The sequence below is a fragment of the Penicillium nucicola genome (assembly GCF_028828085.1).
Source record: "Penicillium nucicola strain IBT 29836 chromosome Unknown utg000007l, whole genome shotgun sequence".
Taxonomy (NCBI): domain Eukaryota; kingdom Fungi; phylum Ascomycota; class Eurotiomycetes; order Eurotiales; family Aspergillaceae; genus Penicillium; species Penicillium nucicola.
This window is the reverse complement of record NW_026643131.1, coordinates 617,639-640,469: the sequence shown is the minus strand read 5'-3', so window position 1 is coordinate 640,469 and position 22,831 is coordinate 617,639. Positions and strand designations below refer to the sequence as shown.

Below are 22,831 nucleotides of genomic sequence, written 5' to 3'. Positions count from 1 at the left end.
CATCGTCATAACAGGTTATAATTCCATAAATTGGCCGATAGAATGGAGAATAGCCGGTGGCACAGCAGATATTTCACGGCAGCTGCATAGCATATGTTCTGCTACTGCACTCGGTTTATCTGGGTCAACATCTTGCTTCAACCGGTGGCAATGAAGGTAAGATTGGTGCATTCTATGTGCTTCCAGTAGATGGAAATCACTCATTGAGTCATAGTCCTTGCAATAATTCCCAAAGCAGATCATTGCAGATCAAGGATATCGAGCATAAATTGAAGCCTCTGGCAATAGTGCTCCCTCTGAACTCACCGTCAAATCTGATTCAAGATAATATTCTTCTAATATACACCAATCAAGTCATGTCTACTTCACGTGCTATCATCGTCGAATCTAAAGGCAACATGTTGCTTCAAGATGTCCCCGTACCAGATATCCCAGATGGGTATATCCTGGTCCAGAACAAGGCTGGTTAGCTCAGGTACTCTCCACGGTCAGTTCTCGATCTGACCAGAAATAGTGGCATTGAACCCCACCGACTGGAAACATGTCTATCTTGAAGACTGCACCGGCTGCACCGTGGGCTGTGATTACGCCGGAGTGGTGGAAAATGTGGGCCCAATGGTGTCCAAAGCCTGGAAGAAAGGCGATAGAGTTGCAGGCTTTGTTCATGGATGTAACCTCCTTCAGCCCCGAGGAGGTGCATTCGCAGATTACATTGTGGCAAAGGGAGATCTGCAACTGCGGATTCCGGATTTCATGTCCTTCGAAGAAGCTGCCACACTAGGCGTGGGACTGATGACGATTGGACAAAATCTCTACCAGTCGTTGCAGCTGCCCATGCCAACCCAGGAAGAAAACTTGACCTCGCACGAGACGGACTCTTCATCAGACAGCATTCTCATCAATGGTGGGGCTACAGCTACCGGATCTTTGGCAATCCAATTCGCAAAGCTCTCCGGCCTACAGGTCATTACGACATGCTCGGACGCAAATCGACCATTCGTCTGTAACCGAGGCGCCGATATGGTGTTCAATTATCACGATACAAATGCAGGCGACCAGATCAGAGAAGCCACAGATGATGCACTCGAGATTGCATTCGATACTGTCTCGACAACTTCATCTGCAGGTCTCTGCGCGGACGCTATCTCTTCGGCCGGGGGTAGCTACAACGCGCTATTGGATGTTAGATGTCCCCGCTCGGATGTCGACACCGAAGTTTCCATGGCATATGGAATGATCGGTGATCGTTATCAGATGCGCGGTAAAACTGTTGATGGGAAACCAGACAATTTCGCATACGCAGCGCAATGGACAAAGGTTGTTGAATCGGTACTTCATGCGAACCAAATCCGTCCGCATCCCTTCAAGTTACAATCAGGTGGGTTGGCCGGCATTCCCAAGGGGCTTGATTTACTTCGGAGTGGCAAAGTCCGAGCATACAAACTGGTGTATCGTGTTGAAGCCGAGTAAAGCTATTTCGGGAGACCTATGCATATAACCGCTACAATAGAATCATTTGATAGGATTTGGAAGTTCCTCAGTAGGACAAAATACATGATGTTCATGTTGTGTGGATACATGGCATGTTGCACAGTATGCGAGGGTACTGCGCAATAGGGCTATCTGCAGATATCCACTTAGGTATGAATGCATAGTAGGCAGATGAGACATAGCAGAATCCTTTCTACTCTCAAAGCCCTCGGTCTGTTCCAAGGAGGTGGATACATCCTGGATGATACATATACGCCCGCATACTTGATTTCCGATCTGCGGCTCGTCTAGCGCGGGTTGAAGAATAATACAAAGCTACACCGCGTTCAGGCACGTTCCGATCAGCACAATGCACTTCAAAAATGCTCGATTGTCATTTGTCCACCTTATCAATGATGCAGGGTATTTTCTGTCGTGTAATACTCTTCATACGTCATTGGTGTAACTTGTACAGTACCTCTCGTGAGCATGTAGAGGCGTCCTTGATGCGCGGCCTCGACACCTCAGCTTTCTGTAGATGGTATGACGGAAAATCTTCATAGAAAGGTAGCTGTCGCATCTGTTTCCAGCACTTCGAAATAGATGAATTTCTTTCTTCGCCCGTTTTTTGCCTTGTTTTAAATTAATCTATCATCTACATCATATCATGAAGGTCCTTTGTCTTCATGGGTACGGAACCAATCCGGAGGTGATGCAATATCAATTGTCAGGATTGAAAAAGCAAGCCGACGTGAGCTGGGAGTTTCATTATTTGTCTGGCGAGGTGACCTGTCCTCCTGCCCCAGGTAGGCCAATTCTTGTCGATGTCTCCTCGATTCATGAATCGATATTAACCAAGAATCCTGGACTGTGAAGGCATCGAAACCATTTTCCCTGCACCGTATTTCTGCTACGCTCGCAACTTTGACCCCGAGAGTATAGGCGCATCATATGCCCTTTTAGAGAAAACAATAATCGAACATGGTCCATTCGACGGAGTCCTGGGTTTCAGCCAGGGTGCAGCGATCATCGCCGGCTACTTGATTGAGTACGCAATCACAGAACCAGACGAGCCACTCCCTTTTCAGTTCATGGTCCTTTTCTCCCCTACTATACCTCTCTCGGATAATTCGGACTACTTGCAAGAACTCTTTGGCTCTCTCGATCCCAAAGATGAAGCACGGATCCACTCTAGTGAAGACGATCAGATTGCGCAGCTCTCAGAGCCAGCCCGGTCTGCTATATCCACTTTGGTGAATTTGCTTGACTCGACCGTGTCCATTACACGCGAGCCACGCAGTTTCTACTTGGATCATCCGTTGTCCAAAATCCCCTGCGTGTTGCACCCAGAGCTATGCACAGCGCGTTTACCTATTCCTGCTCTCCATATACGTGGAAAGAATGATTTCTCTGCAATCCAAGATACTAGTATGTTAATTCAATCATTCTGCAACTCCGGAAAGCAGAGAGTTTTGGAACATACCGTTGGGCATGATATTCCGCGCGAAGGATCAGAACTGCGCCAGATTTTGACGGCAATGGAATGGGTCGTTACACAGAGCCAGTTGCCAACATATTAATCATTTTGGATGTGATTATAGTATCCATAGACCGGGGATTAGACAATACAGACTATCTATAGACACCATGAAGATGCTCGATTCTAGTAAATTGATCAATGTGATCATCGACCATAATGCTTTCATGTGAATCTGAAGTTTCGAGTACCGTAAGATCAGTTAGCGCTTGAAGCCTACTTTCTAGAATGAGTTACCTCGCTTTCCGGCTATCAATACACTCAAATGGACTAAGCCTAAATAAGGCCTGGTGGGTAGATATAATCAGAATCTTGTAAAATAGTGACGACCTGATACTCACGCCCAAAACTGTAATATTAGTTTGATTCAACTGACAATGTGAGGCGGTCGAGGCAAATTATAAGGTTAAAGATATATACAAATGCCAAGATATCGAGTGTTTTAGGTATAGGGTTATAATTCAAGGGCATTCTGCTTTGGGTCTGCTAAAGGGGTTAGTTCAGTGGTCGCGCGACTTGGCTGATTCTCAACCATTCTATAGCCAACTGGCACTACAATCGATTCTATATATTTCGCTTTAGCATTGAACCAAGCACATACGACCACAGGGTGTGGAGAACAGGGCTTCCCGTCCGCTCAGCCGTACTTAAGCCACACGCCGGTAAGTTAGTAGTTAGGTGGGTGACCACTAGCGAATCCTTACTGTTGTATGTTTTTTTTTAATTTCTCATGGCCTGCTTCTTATTGAAATGCAAGCTTTTTGGACTTTATCCACAGCTTGTCCAGCATGGAAAGCCTGAGTCGGATTTGGACCTCTTTCGTGATGTTATTCGGCTGGTACACTAAGTATTGATGCTAGAACTTGACTAGATCATTTGGAAGCATATTATCAACCAATAAACAAATAATTTTCATATTCACATCCAAAGAATTGACCAGATTGAATTAACAACCAAAGTGTAGGCAGACTTTTGCACGGTATACAGCCGGAATCAGAGCTCAGTCGAATAGAGCATCTTCTTCATACGTCGCAAGCGCGTAAGCCTTACAGCAGTGAAGTTGCCAACCAGCTGAGATTCGAAACCCATATGTCCCGAACAAGGACTTCAGGGGATGCAAAACCTAACAGTGCCGACCTATTTATCATCCTGTTAGCTGCGACATCTGAACAATAAGAAGAGACGAGTAGACTTGCCGCCTGGCCGGTTGCAGTAAAGGCAATCACATTCCCCAAGAGACGACTGGCGTCAGTGGGCTTAGCCATGCGGCGACTTCGCTTTGTCTCGCATACCTGAACCTACACAATTTGAGGTTTGCCGCAAGTGTGTCGTCACCTGATCTGAATAGAAAGGCCCTTCGTCGCTGCGATGATTGCACGGAGCGCAATCGCAAATGTGCGAACTTGCTCATTTCGAATGTCATCCTCGATCTGTATCTGGAGGCTTGCGCTTATACCTCCCCAGCGAATCGCGCAGCCGCTACTACTGGTTCCCGGTGCGCATTTTCCCATGCTGTGGAGGAACAGGCCGCGGCTGAGAATGCGAAGACAACAGTGACGAACGTGAAGAAGTAGATGGCCTCTTATTTCATGTGTGAACAAAGCCGTTCCAATTTGCCTGGCAAGAAACGTCGGACCGAGCTTCGAATCTAAGCATGGTGTTGCTTCAGCCGGGGACCGGTCAAATAGCCATGAGTCATTGAGGTTAAAACCTCTTATTCTGCTCTTCCGGTGTCCAGAGCTGATGATTTATTTGATTCATGAAGATATGAAGAATTTGATGCCATGGTAGGAGTAGATTTGGATATGAAATATGGCAGGACTCAAAAGCCGCCACCATTTGATGCCACTAATGAACTAGTCAAACTTGAGAGCTTTCTAGTGTTATTCTTTACATCCAAGTTTACTATCAACATTGCACCAAATCATTGGTATCTTCGTGCATTAGATGAATCATCAAAGTTTATGTATCTCACGTCCCTAGGCTCATTCCGTTAAAATAAAGTTTACATCCAGCTTTATCACATTTTACCTGAAGTAGAAAGAGATTTTTGACACCTGCTGTATACACTCGGGGTACATGATATAGTTAAGGGACTGCTAGCAGACTCATGTACCCTTAGTGCGCATTGACCATGGCAAAAGTCGATTTTTATGTGAGCTGCTACATACACAATAGGCGAAGATTGGTGACTTATCTGATGCATTCAAATGACAAGAGTTTGGTGCAGTGTTAAGGAGTAACATTTGATACAAAATATACTACTTAAAAGACGCTAAACAAGACGAATTTATTGGCAGCATCAAATTCTTGGAGGAACCTTTTTAGCACTTGAAGCCGAACAGAGAACCTACGATGATTCGACAGAGGTCCAGGATCGAGCTACTCAGTTTCGTGATCCGAGCACTGAACAAGCCAACCAAGTGATTCAGCCGGTGGAAACCTTTCGACGATCAGAGAGAAGGCAGACATATGATTCCTAGATTTCCACGAGACACGCTCCGCAGGATCCTCGAGCAGAGACCACACGAGCAAACGTGCATATTAATCTTCAGGACACCGTTATACATACTACACGGTTGTGCGGACGCATCGCAAAGAAAAGGTACAAATCCAACTAGACCCCGGAAGGTCTCCAGTCCGATCAGGGCTATCGCGAGAATGAATGTCTTCGACATCTTCGGTATTGAGCGTGTCACTGCTTCTCGAATGACCCAAAATAATGTGGAGGGCCTATATGTCTCGACCGACATCATGCAGGTCACGGATTTTATCGTGGTCCACTGTACGAATGGCAAAACTGATCCACCCTGTCAGCGTGGCTGCGCAGGCAGGCTCAGAATAAGATATTACGTTCTTCCTCGTCCCTACGTCCTGACGTACATAGGCCTTACACAGCCTCCGTTACGCGACTGCCCAAGTGGAGGGTAGCTCCCCCGTTGAAATCGCTGGACATTGCGAATTTTGAACTTACTATAGACCGCGCCGGTGTATAGGGCGCTCAAATGGTTAATGCAGACAGTTGCTAGAAAAGAGCGACGCTCTTCGGGAATGAAGCAGGCTTTATCAACACATCATCCGACACCACTCCATGAAACCAGTTTCAATATGGGGAACTTCCTGTTCGTTTATGCGGAAGGGTTGTTGACTTGGGAGTACGTTGTCCGCCAGACATGCGATCACCAAGGACTTCGGCTATGATTAAGTCAGAGTAAGAAGTCAAGATAAGATAATAGTCAGTTTAATTCCCGCATCGTTGTGTCCGCGTGCTAACAATTTAATGGATCACACTATTATTATTGCATATCCCAAACCCAGCTAATCAGATTGATCTCAATCTCATAACCCCAGTCCCATAATCCCGACCCTTAATGCTAAAGTGAGTTTATCAATTAATTATCACAAGACCCTTATCCCGTCCATAGTCAATGGCATCATTAGTAACGTCGTCACAGCGTTTGATAATCAACCCAGTGAGATTCGCCATAGCAGAATCGTCATTCTTGGCATCTGCCAACATGCGAATAGTACAGCCAGTGATACTGGTCTCTGATAATTCGAGGATTTTCAGATCTGGAAGTGCAGTGCAGATCTGTCGGACACTCGTATCATCGATACCCGATATGCCGGCGACGCCCAGATTGGTCATTTTGCGCAACCGCGGGTTGTTATCCGAATGGTCGTCGATGAAATTGGAGATCAGATCATCGGCGTTGATATTGTGGCAGTAGTTGACATGAAGGGTTTCAATGGGAGCGTTGGAGGCCCACGTGAAAAGTCTTAGATTTCTCACGGTGACCCAGGGTGTATTCTCGAAAATGAGGTCTTTCAAGTTGAGAAGCTCGTTGTCGGCGATATCCATTTCATTCCGGTTCGGAAGATCACTTTCTACTGAGCCCCCGTAGTACCGCAGGGATTCAATGGACTTGGGGAGCTTGGCGTAAAAGTTGGGTCGAACTCGCGCGCCGTGAAGGACCAGCTCACGAAGCGGGGGCAGAGTTTCCGCATCTTGTACGGTGTTAAAAACAAACGAGTTTGATCTGACCGGTTCCCACTCAATTTGAAGTTCCTCCAGGTTGGGATAAGTGGGTTGTGTTTCCTAAGATCTGGTAAGCACGGGCATGGACATTATCAAAGTACATAATCTCACCGAGCAGAGCCCTGGAATCACGCTCGAATTGAGGAATGGGATATAACTGGCACCCCTATATTTGGAGCCAATAAAGAGGCTTTTCAAGTTCGGGAGATACTTCGGCCAGACTGCGGTGCCATCCTGGCTGGACTCCCAAATATCATGAAAACCCGCCTTTTCAAGCAGTGGAAGACCTGATAGAATTCCTCCCACGCATGTGTGAGAGAGTCTAATATCACAGACAAGGGTCTTCAAGCGTTTAAAATTTCTTATTTTGGCGTAGAATTCCGATGGATTCTCATGAGAAGCATGCAATTGTAGATGTGCCAAGTGAGGGCATCTGCTCAACATGTCGAGAACTTTTGGAGTAGCGGCCGGCACAATATTTTGAATGTTCGCATGAGTGAGCGCCACCCTGGATTGGTGGATATAGTTTCTAATTGACGTCCAAGGGACGCGTTTTTGTGCACCTGTTAGGTTGACATCCATCCAGAGGCTCGGGATTCCCCTCAGAAATTGGTTCCATCCTTTGCAGACGCGTAAAATTCCTCTGTTTAACATGAGCTGATGAAGGAGAAATGAAAGATGGGAACTTACACAATTTCCTTGAAAGTGAGGCTCTTGAGAATGTCTTCTGCAAGCTCTAATGGCAACACCGTGAATGGGTCGCGTCGGTTTCCTCCAGCAAGTTGGTCTTGCGCTTTCTTAAGCATATGGTTGATAGCCTATGTAGATTAATTAGCAAGGAATGCAAATTTTCTGATGGAAATGCCAAAAAGAAAAGTGGGTGATGCGATTTGAGCTGCATGAGATGTAAACATACCTTGAGGCCTCGATTATCCTCCGCGAGCTTCGTCAGGGCATATTCGTAAATAGCAACCGCCTTCACGAGGTTACCCTCTAGCCATAAGCTCTGGCCCAGACGAAGATAACCCTGAGAATTGTAAGAATACAAGTACATCACAGAAGAAGACTGAGCAACTTACACGTTCATCAGTCGGTGCCAGTTTCACCATGACTCTAGCATCGTTGCGAGCCAGGCTGTACTGTTTCAGCTTCCCATAGGCGGCACAGCGATTATCCAGCAATGCAATGTCATCCTTTTTCTCGGCCAATGCCTAATTGAGGTGTTATCGGCTAGTTCGAAGTGGGTAAGCTAGGGCGTACCTGTGTGAAGGAGTTGACGGCGCTTTCAAATTCACCGGCTTTGAATGCCTTCTGGCCGGCACATTTCAGAGACTTAACCTTCTCCTGGTCGATTTTATTTGCGTCAACCCTTTGCCCTTTGGGGGCTTCTGCGGTCATCGTGAAATAGAGTAGATGTGCTAAAGTGAAGTTGTGGGGCGAGTGAGATAAAAGAGATAACGTTAACTAAAGCGGAATCCAGCCAAAAGCGTCTTGGAGCCTCAGAGAGCTCTCGGTTTAGGTCTTCTTCACACGTGATATGTGAACCAAGACATATTGTTCAGTGAAGTCTTTCTTCAACGGTCAAGTATTCCCGAATCTTTCAACTTGAGCAGGTTGCCAAGCTATTGTTGCCCTCAAATTCAGGCAGACGGGCAGAATAATCCAAATTGCGTCTTTGGTCCACCGCCCACCCTGTAGCTGCCGTGTTTACTTTCTTCCTCATTCGGTATCATCTCGTTAAATGCTCCGACGCCAAAATGGAGCACAATCTGGAGGCTGCCTCCACATATGTCAACAACATCCTGCTGGCTCGGGGCCTACTGAAAGGTGGCCAGCCGATTGACTTTGCCGATCCGGAAAATGAAGAGGGAGGGACGGATGGTACCATGGCCCGGGTGATCAACCTGGTGAATGATCTGGTGCTGAGGAGAGACGTGCGTACGATGCGCTTCATGCAGCGATATGGTAACTGACAGATTCTAGCGTGAAGCTGAGCACCGCGAGAGTTTATCCAGTACTATTCGCACGTTGCAAGCGACCGAGGCGGAGCAAACGATGGAGATTGTAGGCGCACAATTCTTCTTGTGTACTGGCCAGGGCTAATGCTTGTCTACTCATAGGGAAAGCTCAAAACAAAATCTGCAGAGTTAACGCGCTCGCTAGCGCTTACAGAGGCGCAAGAACGATCACTGAAGTCCAACCTTTCCAGCGTCGAATCTACGATCCGAGGATTCAAAGAACAGGTCCAACGCATGAAGAGTACAGTTCAGCAAGTGCGCGCACAATGCGCCAATGATATTCGCAAACGAGATCTGGAAATGCAGAGGCTGAAATCCCACTTGGACGAGAGACGAAGGGGAAAGCGCGAGGGTCTGACTGTCACCACAATCAACATCAACCCTGCAGCCGATCGATCGCGACTCGGAGCTAGCGGAGGAGATCGAGTCAATGATCCCGGGTACAGCTTGAAACAGGAAACGACCGACTTTTTGACTGAGCTGTGTCAGAACCTCAGCGATGAGAACGATACACTGATTGAGCTTGCGCGGAGCACTGTCCATACTCTGAAGGATTTACAAGGCATTCCGCAGCCGGACCATGGGAAGAGTGAGAATGAGCAGGGGGGCATGGCTGCAAGTGTAGGACCGAATAAGCCGGGGCCAGTTACTTCGCTTCCGACTTCCTGCGAAGAGCTGTCTACTCAAATGGAAACCGTGTTGGATCATCTACGGACACTTCTTACTAACCCCTCTTTCGTTCCTCTTGAAGAAGTTGAGACGAGAGATGAGGAGATCAAGCGACTGAGGGAAGGCTGGGTCAAGATGGAAAGCCGCTGGAAACAGGCCGTGACCATGATGGGCGGCTGGCAGCGTCGCCTCACAGATGGAGGAGACTCGATCCAGGCAGAAGAATTGAAGCGTGGCATGAACCTTGATCTCAGTATCAACTCAAACGAGGACAGTATGCAGGAGTCCAACCCCATTCCGACAATCCTGGAAGACCAGGACGAGGAAGACAGCAATTCGGACAGAGCACCGGAGCCCGAAATGCCCCAACCACCAAAGACTAGGTCCAAGATTCGCAAAGTACCCGAGCGACCAGACCGAGCCTTGAGGGAGCGGAGTGAAAATGCCATGACCAAGCGTGCCCGAAAAGTCTCTTTCACACCCGGTCTACAAGGCTCACCAGCTATCTCGACCCCAGGAGACGACACCTTGCCGATCAAGGCATACAAGCCCGAGTCTTCCGTGACGCAGAGGTCCTCAAGGCGAAAGACCGAAACGAAAGACACACATCAAGTATGCAAACAGAACCCCCTTTGAGATTCCCAGGACTAATTTCGTACAGCCCGCCAACGAAGAACAATTGAGTGTTTCTCAAAAGCTAGCGGCGGTCGAAGACGAAGCCCGCGCAGCTCAAAATGAACGAAAAGAGCGCGAATCACGAAAGAGGAGTCGTCCAGAAAAAGCCCGACCGGCGAACCGGCGACGAAGTACCCTCACCACTGACGAGCTCGATGATCTGATGGGCGTAGCCCGGTAATGATACCCCCATACTGTACATATTTTCATTTAGTGGAGTCGGAGTTAAGCTCAACCTCGGTAACTTTTTTGTCTCCGCACGCTTGAAGCTTCTTAATCGTGTAAACCTAACTCTTCTTCACAACCTCTTTTCTTTACCATAAACCTACCAAAGCACATACTACCTCTCCAATTATTCTACCATCCAGTTTACATTTTACACACTCCCACCCAAAAATGCCCGACACATTCAAAGGCTGGGTTTCAACCTCGGCCAAAACACCTCTAACCTACACAACCTACACCCCCAAACCCTTCGAACCAACCGATATCGAAATAACCATTACCCACTGCGGAATCTGCGGCACAGACATCCACACCCTATCCTCCGGCTGGGGCCCCACCGACTATCCCTGCGTAGCAGGCCACGAAATAATCGGACTAGTACGACGCATCGGCACCCAAGTGCCTACACACCCGACGAACCCCTCAATCCGAGACATCCAGATCGGCGAGCGCGTCGGCATCGGCGCGCAAAGCAGCAGCTGCCTCAAAGCGGACTGCGAAGCCTGCGCCGCCGGCCAAGAAAGCTACTGCGCGCGCATGACGGGCACCTACAACGGGCGGTATCTCGACAGCGCGCGCAGCAAGTCCTACGGCGGGTTCGGGGAGGCGTGGCGCGGGCCGGCGCATTTCGTGTTCCGGATCCCGGATGCGCTGCCCAGCCATCTGGCTGCGCCGTTGCTGTGTGCCGGCGTGACGGTTTATGCGCCGTTGAGGAAGTACGGCGTTGGGCCTGGGAAGACGGTGGGCGTTATTGGGATTGGGGGGCTGGGGCATTTGGGGATTCAGTTTGCCAGGGCGCTTGGGGCGGACTCTGTTGTGGGCATTTCGAGGTCGAGGTCTAAGATGGTTGAGGCGGGGAAGTTGGGTGCCGGCGGGTTCATTGCGACTGGGGAGGAGAAGGGGTGGGAGAGGGCTTGGTCGAGGAAGATTGATGTGTTGCTTTGTACGGTCTCGGCGCATGATATGCCTTTGGCGGGGTATTTGAGGCTGCTTAAGCGGGATGGGGTTTTCGTGCAAGTTGGAGCTCCAGAGGAGGCTTTGCCGCCGCTTATGGCTTGGTCGCTTATTTCTAAGGGGGTTAAGGTTACTGGGTCGAATATTGGGTCGCCGGGTGATGTTCGTGATATGTTGGCTTTGGCGGCGGCTAAGGGGGTTGTGCCTTGGGTTGAGAGAAGGCCTATGAGGGATGTTAATCGGGCTTTGGAGGATATGCATGAGGGGAAGGCGAGGTTTCGATATGTTTTGGAGAATGGGGAGGTGGCGAAGTTATAGTTATAGTTAGTCATAGATGGGAATATTTGAACATGGGCTGGTTGTGTGAAGCTTGAATCTCCGGTAGATTAATTGCGATATATACTGTAGTTGGACCCTGCAGACTGCTGCCTACCCGGTACTTGCATGCAAACAACCATCCAATTACAGCCGTGCCAAGCCTATTTTAAATCCTAGGGCCGAAATCTTAAGATTAGAATACCCACTTACATGTAAAAGCTGAAACGGACGCGTACAACAGGCGAAAAGAAAATGTGAGATTCGTATCCTCGTATTTAGTTCCAGATTCGGACTAGTTGGATATGATCTAGCTGAATCGGGATATAAGTACGAGTATACGAACAGTATACCAGCCTTGCACTAGACCCGATCTTTTTATATCTAGGAAAACTCCGAAGGAAGTGGATATATAAGTGTCAACCATTCTGCTCTAGGGTTCATCTGTATTCACTTCAATTCATCTCACTCTTTCAATCTCCATTGACTCGGGTACACTTCAAGCCTACAACCCCCCTACAACCAGCCAACAACCAGTACCAACACAACACCACACAACACCACATCAAAATGGTCTCCAGAAGCGACTGGATCGCTTATACATACAACCCCTCAATTGCAGCAGCGGTGATCTTCATCATCCTCTTCGCAGTAACAACCCTCCTACACACATTCTACCTCTTCCGCACACGAACATGGTTCTTCATCCCACTAGTCATTGGTGGATACTGTAAGATCAACCCTTCCCAAAACTGCCTCTTCAAAATCTATACCTACAAACTCAGCACATATACATATACATATACTAACAACCCCCCAGTCGAGCTAATAGGCTACATCGGCCGCGCAATGTCAGCCCAACAATCCCCAAACTGGACACTGGGACCATTCGTCATGCAAAGCACGCTCCTCCTGATCGCACCAGCCCTCTTCGCAGCGAGCATCTACATGGAACTCGGACGGATAGTGGTAATGGTCAAAGGCGAGAAACTAGCGCTAGTGCGCGTCTCATGGATGACGAAGATCTTCGTCGCGGGTGATGTGTTGAGTTTCTTGATGCAGGCTTCTGGTAAGATACCTCTCTCAATAAATTGTCTACCATTGGTTCCTGAGCTCAGTTGCTAACCATTCCCAGGTGCTGGTATCATGGTGACTGGATCTTCTTCTTCCTCGAGCACAGGCCAGAACGTCATTATCGGCGGTCTATTCGTTCAAATCATCTTCTTTGGCTTCTTTGTCGTTAGTGCGCTGGTCTTCCAGCTTCGCATTCGAGCGGATGCTGCTGCTAGAGCTGTTGCGAACCAGTTTCCGTGGCGGAAGCATATGTGGGCGTTGCAGGGGTCCAGTGTTCTGGTGCTTATTCGGTCTGTTGTGCGTGTTGTCGAGTATATCCAGGGCACGTATGGCTATGTGATGAGCCACGAGGCGTTTATTTATGTTTTTGATGGGTTGTTGATGTTTATGCTCATGGCTGTTTTTGTCATTGTTCATCCTAGTGAGGTGAATTACCTTATTGGCCGGGGACGGGCTGTGGTTCGGATGGGCAAGATTGAAGCCGATGTTATAGTATAAGTTAACGGGCATGGAATTTGGGAAACGGGATCGGAGTTTGGGGGGAGTTTAGTTTTATTTGAAGATCGGTAACTCAGTTACCGCTTGGGTATATGTAAAATCAATCAAAGCCGCTCGAGATAATCAACTCCAAGAATCTCCTTCATCGCCCAAAGAACCAAAGGTCTCCACTGAGGATCCAAGATCGCCCACACAGCCCGGGCAATCCTCACACACCACTCGTCAAAACACCAACGATGCTCCAAAAAAGTCAAAAGCACGCCGTAATGCGCCAACATGACGAGCGCCAAGGGATCTCGCTCGCGTAGACATTCCATAAACCGACCCGGCAGGCGGATCGCCCAGCGCCCGGCGATAGTGCTGGCCCTCATCCCGCCATAAACCCAGCTCAGCATCTCCTCCAGATTCTCAATGGTCAGCCGGTAAACCTGCCGATCAGCACTGGCATAGGCCTCATTCGCATCGTAGAGCCGCTGCAAAGCGGTTTTCGCTTCATCGGGTATCACGCCGCGGACTTCATCCACCTGCAGAATGGGGCCGAAGTTGCTCTCTCGCAGGAAATCGCGGTAGTTGCGCGGCGCATAGATCACCTGCTGCACGCCTCGGGTCAGGACCAGAACCTGGTATAGATCGTCCACGCAGGCCCATGCATCCTGCGCGTCTGGGGTATGCGGGAACCCGAACGTGTAGATAACGACGATTCCCGCGAAGGCGAACATGGCTTTCGCGTTGTTCTCGTTGACATCGCCGAGGAGCTCGCGGAACAGCGCCAGTGCCTGATTCTGATGAGCGACTGCGCGGTTGAGATACGAGGCTCGGTTGGATGGGTCTGGACCTGTCCGGGCGAGGTGGAGAGCCGACACGGCGAGAACGCCGTGCATGAGAAATGGGTGGGAGAGAGCCTCTTCTGGGACGTTAGTGCGCCAGACGGGATCGGTGCGCTCGTTGCGCGAGAGCGTGTGGTAGGTCGCGTTGCACCACTGCATCATCAGCTCGAGGTCGGAGATGTTCAGCGCTGGGCTGGGCAGTGACGATGCACTTGCGAGATGGCTGAGGAGGCCGAGCGAGTCGGTTCCTGGCATTGAAGTGGGGGATGTCCCGAGATCCTGCTGGCCGCTCTCTGAGCCCGAGGCGCGCGAGCGGGCGGCCTCTTCATTCGCCCAGAGGAGAGAGGTGGCCGACTCATATTCACAGTCTGCGTGGCGCTTGGCGCAGTTGGTACATGAGGGCCGGGTCTCATCGCACTATGAGAGAATGAGTTGATTGTTTTTTTTTTTGGAATACCCAGGTCCTTGGTGTTACCTTGACTCGTCGTCTCTTGCATTCCACACAGCCGTGACGAGATTTCCGATGTGGTCGTCGGAGCGCCATGTCAATCGGCCATTGTTCAGATTTCGTCAAATCGAAGTTAAGGTGAGGCTCTGGAAAGTTTTGTTCACTTAGGCAACAGGATATTGTATAGGATTACATAATAAAACCCTGTCGATCAAACGGGAAAAAAAAGGCTTGTCTAGTGTGAAACATGTCTCGGGGGTTTCGGGGGCCTCGCGCCCCCCGAGATGCTGAACTTGGAATCGATCGAGTCATTTCTCCACCTGATAACCTCCAGACCAGGGGGCAGATTTCGATGCCTAAGCTTTAAAAACAGAATGAAACACCTCGGCTAACAACCTCCTCCACCGCCTCCTCCACCTCCACCTCCACCTCCACTAGCTCCTGCACTGGCTGTCTGCCGTCGGGATTTTTCAACCAGTGCAATCCCAGTCAGCAGGGTCATCATATCAAACGCTTCACCCAACGACGCATAGATATCCAGATTTCCATTTCGTTTCATTAAAGACCCCGCAGAGAAAATAGCCACCACAGTCTGCGTACTCCCCGCGACGAGTTTATAGCATTCGGACCCAGAGCCAAGAGAGTGGGTGCGTTTCCAAGTGAAGGTCTGAACACCGCCTGTAACCGCCATGCGGAACCAATAGGCGGCCTTCAGAAATCCCTCTCGATGTAAGACTTCCTTGGCGCCGTGTTTTGGGTCGCCAAGGCCGATCTCTGCATCGTTGGAGAAATGTCGGAATTTGACAACCCCCGCGACGGGGCCATTGGCGTCAGTACTTTGGTGCAAGGTTAAATCCGGTTTGCCGGGTGTGAACTGGGAGTTATGGACATGGTAGAGGTGTCTATCACCGGCGAGGGTCACTGTATAGTGATGCCGGAAGAGGCTCTGTTTAATGAAGTATCGAGTGGATATCATGGGCATGGTGCAGTGTGTCTGTACTGTAGTTGGGTTGAGCATGTAGAGGAACAGTCTACATATAAATATATAAATATATAGATATATAAAAACATATACCACCAGCAATCTCCTGATTCAGCCGCGCCAAGGTTGCTACGTCTCGAGATCATCGAGGCCCCTTCCTGTACAGCGTACAAGCTGAGCCTTGGTGGCCTGTTGTGTCCAATGAAGGTTTGGCCCCCATGCACTGCCACGTGATGCAAGGGGACCCCTGACCACGTGACACAGAGCGATGACATGTCACATGACCATCATGCACATGACTGTATCAGAGTCACCTGATATTCTTGCCTTGCTGCCTGAGAACTTTCGCCGTCGCGTCGATGCAGAAAGTAAATTGAGAGTGAAAACACGCCAACTCGGAGACGAGGGAGCTCCATTCTTATTCAAGTCCTCATCGAACCTCTGACTCATGCACAACACTCCCTTTCATTGATTGCAATTCTCTCCCAACCTCAGAGCTATTGCGGCCCAATTCTTTCGCGGATGCTTCTTGCCCATCCTTCTCCATTGTGATATCTCCCGTCACGATGTCCTTCCAGGTACCCTACGAATCTAGTCCCCCAGAGACCCCAGAGAGAGATCGCTCTCGCAGCTTATGGAGTAACGGGTCGACAACTCCTGCTGGTCCGCCGCCGTCGAGCACAAAGTCATTCACACCGCAAGGGCAGCCAACAGCGACGGAAGGTGGCTCGCGTATGGCATTTTCACGAAATGAGCATTCTTTCTCCACGAACAAATTCAACAATTCGGTTTTCACCAAATCCGGAAACATCAATACAAATGACAGCATTTTCGGCTCCTCGTTTGGCTCGACCGATTTTCCTATGCCCCGTAACCAGCCCTCGACTAAACCAACAACCGCGTCGAATCTTCGCTTTAGTGTCGCATCCAATGGAACCGCATCTGGCGACTTCATGAACTTTGGTCACTCAAATGGATTTGCGTCGTCGCAGATGAGCGATTACCAGGAGGAGAACCAAGAAATGGAACCCGAAGAGCTGGAGGAAGAGGAGGAAGAGGTCGAGGAAGCGGAGGAGGAAATGGACTTGACTTCTCAAGCTCCGCCAAAGCCTTTTAGCTTCACTTCGATGTTTGGAAACCCGCAACCTGCTCCCGCTCCTGCTCCCGCCCAGCGCAAACCCATCTACTCGAATCCTAGCGATGCCAAGCGGCCAAAGCTCGACGAACACTGGACAAATCAGTCGCCCCGAAAGGCTAAGCTTTCCCCGAAGAAGGCGTCCGCCATGCCATCTATTCTGCACAACCTAGCTTCCCGGACCCGCATGCCCGCCGTGGAAGAACCGAGCGACATGATTCTCGCCACGGAGGATATCCTTGGCAAACTTGCCGATGAGATGAAGGCTGCGGAAGAAAGACATGTGGATTTCGATGCCGTGTTGGCTGATATATCGCAAGAATTGGCAGCAACATGGCAGGCGTCTGCTGACCACAGCGGAATTAGTCGGCCATACAATGCGCAATCCGGCATTGGACCCGGAGATCAGGCTCCCAATCTGGTCAAAGCAAGCTTCATTGCCTCGTTGCTACTTCAAATCAACCAGCCTGCACGTCAATCCCCCTCCAACATGGGTTTAGGCATGGTGCAGGCTTTGGCCCGATCCAGCAACCCCAAGCCTTACCCCCAGATTCTGCTTGAGTGGCTTAATGAGAACCACGCGCCTCAAACGAAGGGTCTGCAGGAATTGAGATATGTGGAACCAAACCCGACTGCCTCGTCCAACTTCTGGGATATCATTACTGCATCAGTGCTGCGAGGTCACTTGGACGAAGCGGCCAAGGTTCTTCGCTCTGCGGATTTCAACTATGCCCGCTCAGCCTTGGAGGACGGACTACAACAGCCTGGGTACCGTGGCGCGCAGCTGCAAAACATCCAGCGCGAGGTCAACAGAGCCCTTCTGATCCTTGATTCCTGCCCTGGATCAAAATTGGACAACTGGAACGTCGATGGCGCGGAGTGGTCTGCGTACCGGAGACGAGTTGTGACATCTATCACTGAGCTGGAAGAATTCGCAGAGGGTGAGGAGAAAGACGAATCCATTGTTCCAGTTCCGGATAACCGATTCCAGGCAATCAACTTTGGATTAAACAACTTGAACCAGAAACCAATGTCATTCACTCAATCTGCTCGCATGGCCGAGAGCCGTATCCCCTGGTCTATCTACCAGAGCTTGAGATCCATCTACCGAATCCTTCTCGGCGACCCCGCAGCCATCAAGGCTCATTCTCAGGACTGGGTGGAGGCAACCATCGCATTGACGGCTTGGTGGGATGGCGAGGACGATGACGGCGCAGACATGGAATATGATGCTGGTTTATTCGGCGGCGATTTCTTGCGCTCGCGTGGACCCAGGGTTAAGCAGACCCGTGCGGTCACTATCAACTACCGGGAAGCCTACATCAGCCGTCTCGCATTAGCTTCAAGCAACGTCACGAGCGAGTCCGGCAGCCGATTCCAGCCCAACTCTCTGAGCAGTGTGGAAGTTGGTCTTGCGTCTGTCTTCGAGGGCAATGTGCAGGGCGTGCTGGAGTTAATCCAGAGATGGTCACTTTGCATTGCTGCTACAGTTGCGGAAATCGCCAGCCAAGGACTCTGGTTTGAGTCGAGTCAGGGACAACGGAGGTTCCCTGGTTTGTCAGAGAATGACTTGATGGTTCTCTCGTACGGTCAAGATAACAAGGCTCCATCTCGCCATCTTCGCAAGGACGATATCCTCCGCGACTATGCTTTTGGATTATATGAAATTCCTGTCATTCAGAATGAGACTAGCAGCCGTGAAGGATGGGAGTTGGGTCTTGAGGTGTTAAGCCGACTCAACGATACCAACCAGATGAAGAAGGCCGTCTCTGAAATTGTTGATAAACTTCCGTTGGAGAACTCTGATCAGTTGGACAAATTAGTAGTTCTCTGCTCGGATCTTGACTTGGAGGACCAGGGACGCAGAGTCTCCGAGCGATTCGGCGACATGCTGACTTCCAAGTCAGAGAACTTTGGTCTTGCTCTTGTGTGCTACGCTCGTGCTCAGAGCCGCCGCAAGGTCAAGTCAGTCGTCGATCTTTTGATTTCATACAGTTTGGTCCAATCGCGCGCATACCCTGCCACGGCCGACCTCGACTCATACCTCCTATCCATGATGAAAGAACCCAAGGCATGCTTGTCCTCGATTGCCGAGATCGACGAGGAAGCGGCCCGCATTCTCCAGTTCTACCTCAGCGGCTACGCAACCCTGCGCCGGTTCTACGAGATCCGTGACGAGGAATCCGAATTGAAAGAAGGCGAGCGACCACGCTACAAGCCCCTAGCTCGCCGCCGCGCCGCCGCGCAAGCCCTCGCCGCCGTCATCGGCAGTGCAGCCGATAATATCTACGGAGGACTCTACGACCCAGACCGCGACTCCGCCGTCCAAGTCGACGGATTACTAGCACTCCTCGGCGAAGCCCTAGTATTCGTGAGCCGTAAGTTCAACCACCCCACGCCCATCCTCTCAGCACAATACTAACCAAAGCAACCCAGAACCAACCCCGGTCCTCACAGTCTCCCAACAATTCACCATCCTCTCCGCCATCGAAGACCTGGAAACCGTCACCCCCCGCGTCTACGCTCAATGCGAAGAATGTTTCCGCTCCACCCTCCTCGCCACCACCACCTCCGACCCGTCCTGCGCTCCCCCCTCCCCGCGCGCGCTCTTCAAAAAATCAATCACGAATTTCAACGCCTCGACCTTCTCCCTGATGGGCAATGGCATGCTCGAGTCAGCGCGCACCCGCTCAGGCTCGGGCTCCGCTTCCGGGCCCGCTTCCATGAGCGGGTCGGGCGTTCTCGTCCCCCGTCCCAGCGACATGTCTGCCGTTGGTGACCGGGGCTGGGATTGGCGCGTTGGTTTGCCCGAGTCGGCTAAAGGCGAGGATATCCTGCGCATGCTGCGTTCTGGTCTGGCCAGGGGGTTGAGTCATGGTGCTTTGGGGTCGTCTGTTTAGTTTGGTTCAGCTGTGATGTGAGATGGATGGGATGGGATGGGATGGAATGGGAGATGAGAGCTGAAGATGTAGGAAATACAGTACATGGGGGGCCTTGTTAAATCGGAGTTTCTTTTCTTTTCTTTTCCTGTTTTTCTCTTCTGGAGTCTGTGGCCCTTCCTGTCCTCCTTATTCATTCTCTACCCTTGAGGCTCTCGTGTACGATACCAATCAGTTATCAGAACCGTCTTATGCATCCCATCTACAACATTGTACAGTAGGATAGAACACCCACCAACTAACTTATAACGGAATACTATTCTATACTGCACTGCTGTACTGTACATAACGCACTATCCCAAAAGGTCCCATCCATCTCCACTTTTCTCAGCCCTATGACTCTAACAGTACCGGTATGGTATGTGGTATGCATGTGTACAGTATGCAAGAATAGCCCACCCACAATGATTTATAACTTACCACGTACGGAGTATAGTCAACTTAAGTTACTATACAATACTCCGTACTTGTACTGCGAGCCAAACCAAAGAATGCGGGAGCCTAATCGTCTCCACAAGATCAACCCACAACCCACAACCCCAACACCGCCAACCTGAAGCAACCCCGATCCCGCGTTACTGGTATTCACACTGTGCTCGCTGGGAATAACAGCGGTGTGCGGAGTCTTTCGGCGGGATACAATATAACGTTCATGTTAATATAGGTTGTCAGCTGTGGCTGTGTCTGGGATTAAGGTTGGCTGGACTGGGCTGTGTAGGTATTATTAACTATAGTATAGTATCTCGTTATAGTAAAGAAAAGAAAAGAGTAAAGAGGCTGTGTCATAGTCACTATCACTGGACGCCCCAATCCATCCTGAAAGCTAAGCCCTACCAACCACACTTACTACTTCAGTCACCACCTACGTATCTCTATCTCTATCTCTATTGTATCGCCGAGCAGCAGTAACCAGCCACCAATGACCAGCTACCATGTGGATTAGCCACGCAGGGCACATGTACTATTACACATACAGTACGTTACAGTCCAGTCCAGTCCAGTCTTCAGTGCCCCGCGCCCCCCTCCTCCAGTCTTCTCACCGTCTTTGCGGCTCCTCCGCCCTACTGCAGGTGATCGGCGGGGGCATATTAGCCCGGTGAAGGAGGCTCTCTTTGACTTTGGGGTCTGGAGTGTAGCTGAAGGTGTGTCACTAGATTGACCAAGTATAGTCAAGGTATTATATTAGCTGTGTACTGTATTAAGAGTATTGAGAGTATAGTAGAGGGAAGAGAGGGAAAACAGAGTAGAATCACCCTCCATGTATGGTAACTCCTAGTATGGTATAGCTATACATGGTATGGATGGTATGGATCCAGACCCGTTTTCTTTCTGCCTGGGGCGTAGGGCCGTAGGGCTGAGATTCTTTGCGCTTGTTCGGTTCGTTTCCCCGTTTGGTTTCTACAGGCCCGGTAATGTTGACAGTTATCCTGCTTTACTTGCTACTTGCTACTTGCTTCTTTCTCCCCCATGTCCGGCGTTGATTTCTCGGTCTTGCCGCCTGTCATTTCCTCAGTCCTCAGTTGTCGAGTCTGATTTTCTTTTTCTTTTTCTTCTTCTTTTTCTTTTTATGTTCTACTTCTTTCCCGGTTTCCCTCGCTGCTCTCTTGTCCTCCATTCTTTTCGCTTCTTTCTTTTCTTTTGGTCGCTTTTCATGCTCTTTAATATATACACCTTCGACTGTGCCATCATCATCGCCATCATCATACCTATACCTATCAGACTCAACTCAACTCAACTCAACTCAAACCACCCATCCATCCATCCATCCATACCTCCACCAGGAATACAATACACCACATATCACATCCAATCCACCCCAATCAATCCATCCAATCAAACAAAATGTGCTACAAAGTCGTCGAACGCTACTCCGTCTGCAAATGCCTCTACTTCCAACACTCCATTGACCCCTGCCAAGCCTACGGCCAACGCAACCACCCCGTACAAGAAAAGACCGTCCTGGTCGGCTACGTGTGCGACACGCACTCGACTCGCGGGTGCCCTTCTTCCCCGAGTGGTGCGGGGAAGTGGCTTGATTCGGGGTATTCGAGTGAGAAGGGGTCTGGGCGGTAGGATTATTTGGTTAGATTATTGAAGTTATGTGGATGATATGATATGATATATTATGTTGTGTTGTGTTATGTTAATGTTGTGCTGTGCTGGGTTGGGTTTTCGGTTGAGTTGGGTGCTGTGCGGGGTGAGGGGAATGCCAAGATGGACTGGGACTTGGACTTGGACTGGGATGGTGTTGGCACTGGTTGCCGGCAGGTGGACTTGGTTTGTTTGATGGTGGTCATTCGCTCCTGGAGAGCGCCCTACAAGAACGATTGATTCGATTGTAGGGGGGTTTTCAACCTGGTGTTGGAGTGGCCGAGGATGGAATAGTGTCTATTGTGTTTGACACGGGAGTGATGAGTGATGAGTGATGAAGGGACAGGCGTGGATATAATATGGATAATATGGAGATGGAGATGGAGATTGATAAGGATATGGATATGGACGAAATGGATGAACGAGTTGGACATGTGAATGGCGAAGCATTACGGCGTTGTTTGTGAGTCGAGGGCCTGTGAATAGGGTACTGCATTCTTGTTTGGATAGGGGGCTGGTTCCCTTCATGAACACAATTCATTGCACAATTCATTGCATCCTCTTGTTTTTGACTATTAGATATGTGTGGCGAGCGTAGAATCGAGGGGTCAAGGGCAAAGGCAAGGAACGTCAACAGATATCGGATATCTTGGCCGATTCAGGAACAGAAATGCGGTCAAGACGGTCAGCTGAGACAGGAATCAAAGTCAAATCCAGCGCGGATCAGCAATTTAGTGATTCTGTAGCCAGTAGAACAACTCCGAATACGCCAGGGAGAGCTCCAAGCGGGAGTGTCATACATCGACGTGGATGGACACTGGATGGAGATATCTTCTGTCGTACACTTGTGACACTAGATAGGACCGGTCTTGGAGCTCTACAGTAGCTCGCAGATAGGAATATCTCTCATGGCATAACGTTAACCCCCCAGGGTA

At 49.8% G+C, this 22,831-nt stretch overlaps 10 protein-coding genes across 10 annotated transcripts; 7 read left to right on the top strand and 3 right to left on the bottom strand.

The window, feature by feature from the left end:
- Window positions 1-356: 356 nt before the first annotated feature.
- N7511_007301 (zinc-binding alcohol dehydrogenase family protein) lies at window positions 357-1,470 on the top strand (the record flags this gene model as incomplete). The annotated part of the gene is made up of 2 exons (XM_057129678.1): window positions 357-465; window positions 515-1,470. 2 exons carry the CDS (start codon window positions 357-359, stop codon window positions 1,468-1,470), a joined length of 1,065 nt encoding a protein of 354 aa, XP_056982746.1.
- A 667-nt stretch (window positions 1,471-2,137) lies between these two features.
- Window positions 2,138-3,050, top strand: N7511_007300 (uncharacterized protein; the record flags this gene model as incomplete). Its single annotated transcript, XM_057129677.1, has 2 exons — window positions 2,138-2,276; window positions 2,347-3,050. 2 exons carry the CDS (start codon window positions 2,138-2,140, stop codon window positions 3,048-3,050), a joined length of 843 nt encoding a protein of 280 aa, XP_056982745.1.
- Window positions 3,051-6,395: 3,345 nt separating this feature from the next.
- On the bottom strand, window positions 6,396-8,444 carry N7511_007299 (Leucine Rich Repeat domain protein; the record flags this gene model as incomplete). The annotated part of the gene is made up of 6 exons (XM_057129676.1): window positions 6,396-7,106; window positions 7,158-7,689; window positions 7,737-7,864; window positions 7,963-8,073; window positions 8,126-8,257; window positions 8,307-8,444. The coding sequence occupies 6 exons, from the start codon at window positions 8,442-8,444 to the stop codon at window positions 6,396-6,398; spliced, it is 1,752 nt and encodes a 583-aa protein (XP_056982744.1).
- Window positions 8,445-8,803: 359 nt separating this feature from the next.
- N7511_007298 (uncharacterized protein) lies at window positions 8,804-10,589 on the top strand (the record flags this gene model as incomplete). The annotated part of the gene is made up of 4 exons (XM_057129675.1): window positions 8,804-8,980; window positions 9,030-9,110; window positions 9,167-10,345; window positions 10,395-10,589. The coding sequence occupies 4 exons, from the start codon at window positions 8,804-8,806 to the stop codon at window positions 10,587-10,589; spliced, it is 1,632 nt and encodes a 543-aa protein (XP_056982743.1).
- A 215-nt stretch (window positions 10,590-10,804) lies between these two features.
- On the top strand, window positions 10,805-11,905 carry N7511_007297 (NAD(P)-dependent alcohol dehydrogenase; the record flags this gene model as incomplete). Its single annotated transcript, XM_057129674.1, has 1 exon — window positions 10,805-11,905. The coding sequence occupies one exon, from the start codon at window positions 10,805-10,807 to the stop codon at window positions 11,903-11,905; it is 1,101 nt and encodes a 366-aa protein (XP_056982742.1).
- Window positions 11,906-12,472: 567 nt separating this feature from the next.
- N7511_007296 (RTA1 domain-containing protein) lies at window positions 12,473-13,474 on the top strand (the record flags this gene model as incomplete). The annotated part of the gene is made up of 3 exons (XM_057129673.1): window positions 12,473-12,632; window positions 12,723-12,971; window positions 13,038-13,474. The coding sequence occupies 3 exons, from the start codon at window positions 12,473-12,475 to the stop codon at window positions 13,472-13,474; spliced, it is 846 nt and encodes a 281-aa protein (XP_056982741.1).
- Window positions 13,475-13,578: 104 nt separating this feature from the next.
- On the bottom strand, window positions 13,579-14,845 carry N7511_007295 (Zn(II)2Cys6 transcription factor domain-containing protein; the record flags this gene model as incomplete). Its single annotated transcript, XM_057129672.1, has 2 exons — window positions 13,579-14,718; window positions 14,777-14,845. 2 exons carry the CDS (start codon window positions 14,843-14,845, stop codon window positions 13,579-13,581), a joined length of 1,209 nt encoding a protein of 402 aa, XP_056982740.1.
- A 292-nt stretch (window positions 14,846-15,137) lies between these two features.
- N7511_007294 (uncharacterized protein) lies at window positions 15,138-15,731 on the bottom strand (the record flags this gene model as incomplete). Its single annotated transcript, XM_057129671.1, has 1 exon — window positions 15,138-15,731. One exon carries the CDS (start codon window positions 15,729-15,731, stop codon window positions 15,138-15,140), a length of 594 nt encoding a protein of 197 aa, XP_056982739.1.
- Window positions 15,732-16,297: 566 nt separating this feature from the next.
- On the top strand, window positions 16,298-19,766 carry N7511_007293 (putative nuclear pore complex subunit Nup85; the record flags this gene model as incomplete). The annotated part of the gene is made up of 2 exons (XM_057129670.1): window positions 16,298-19,244; window positions 19,303-19,766. 2 exons carry the CDS (start codon window positions 16,298-16,300, stop codon window positions 19,764-19,766), a joined length of 3,411 nt encoding a protein of 1,136 aa, XP_056982738.1.
- A 1,881-nt stretch (window positions 19,767-21,647) lies between these two features.
- Window positions 21,648-21,878, top strand: N7511_007292 (uncharacterized protein; the record flags this gene model as incomplete). The annotated part of the gene is made up of 1 exon (XM_057129669.1): window positions 21,648-21,878. One exon carries the CDS (start codon window positions 21,648-21,650, stop codon window positions 21,876-21,878), a length of 231 nt encoding a protein of 76 aa, XP_056982737.1.
- Between the last annotated feature and the right edge of the window lie 953 nt (window positions 21,879-22,831).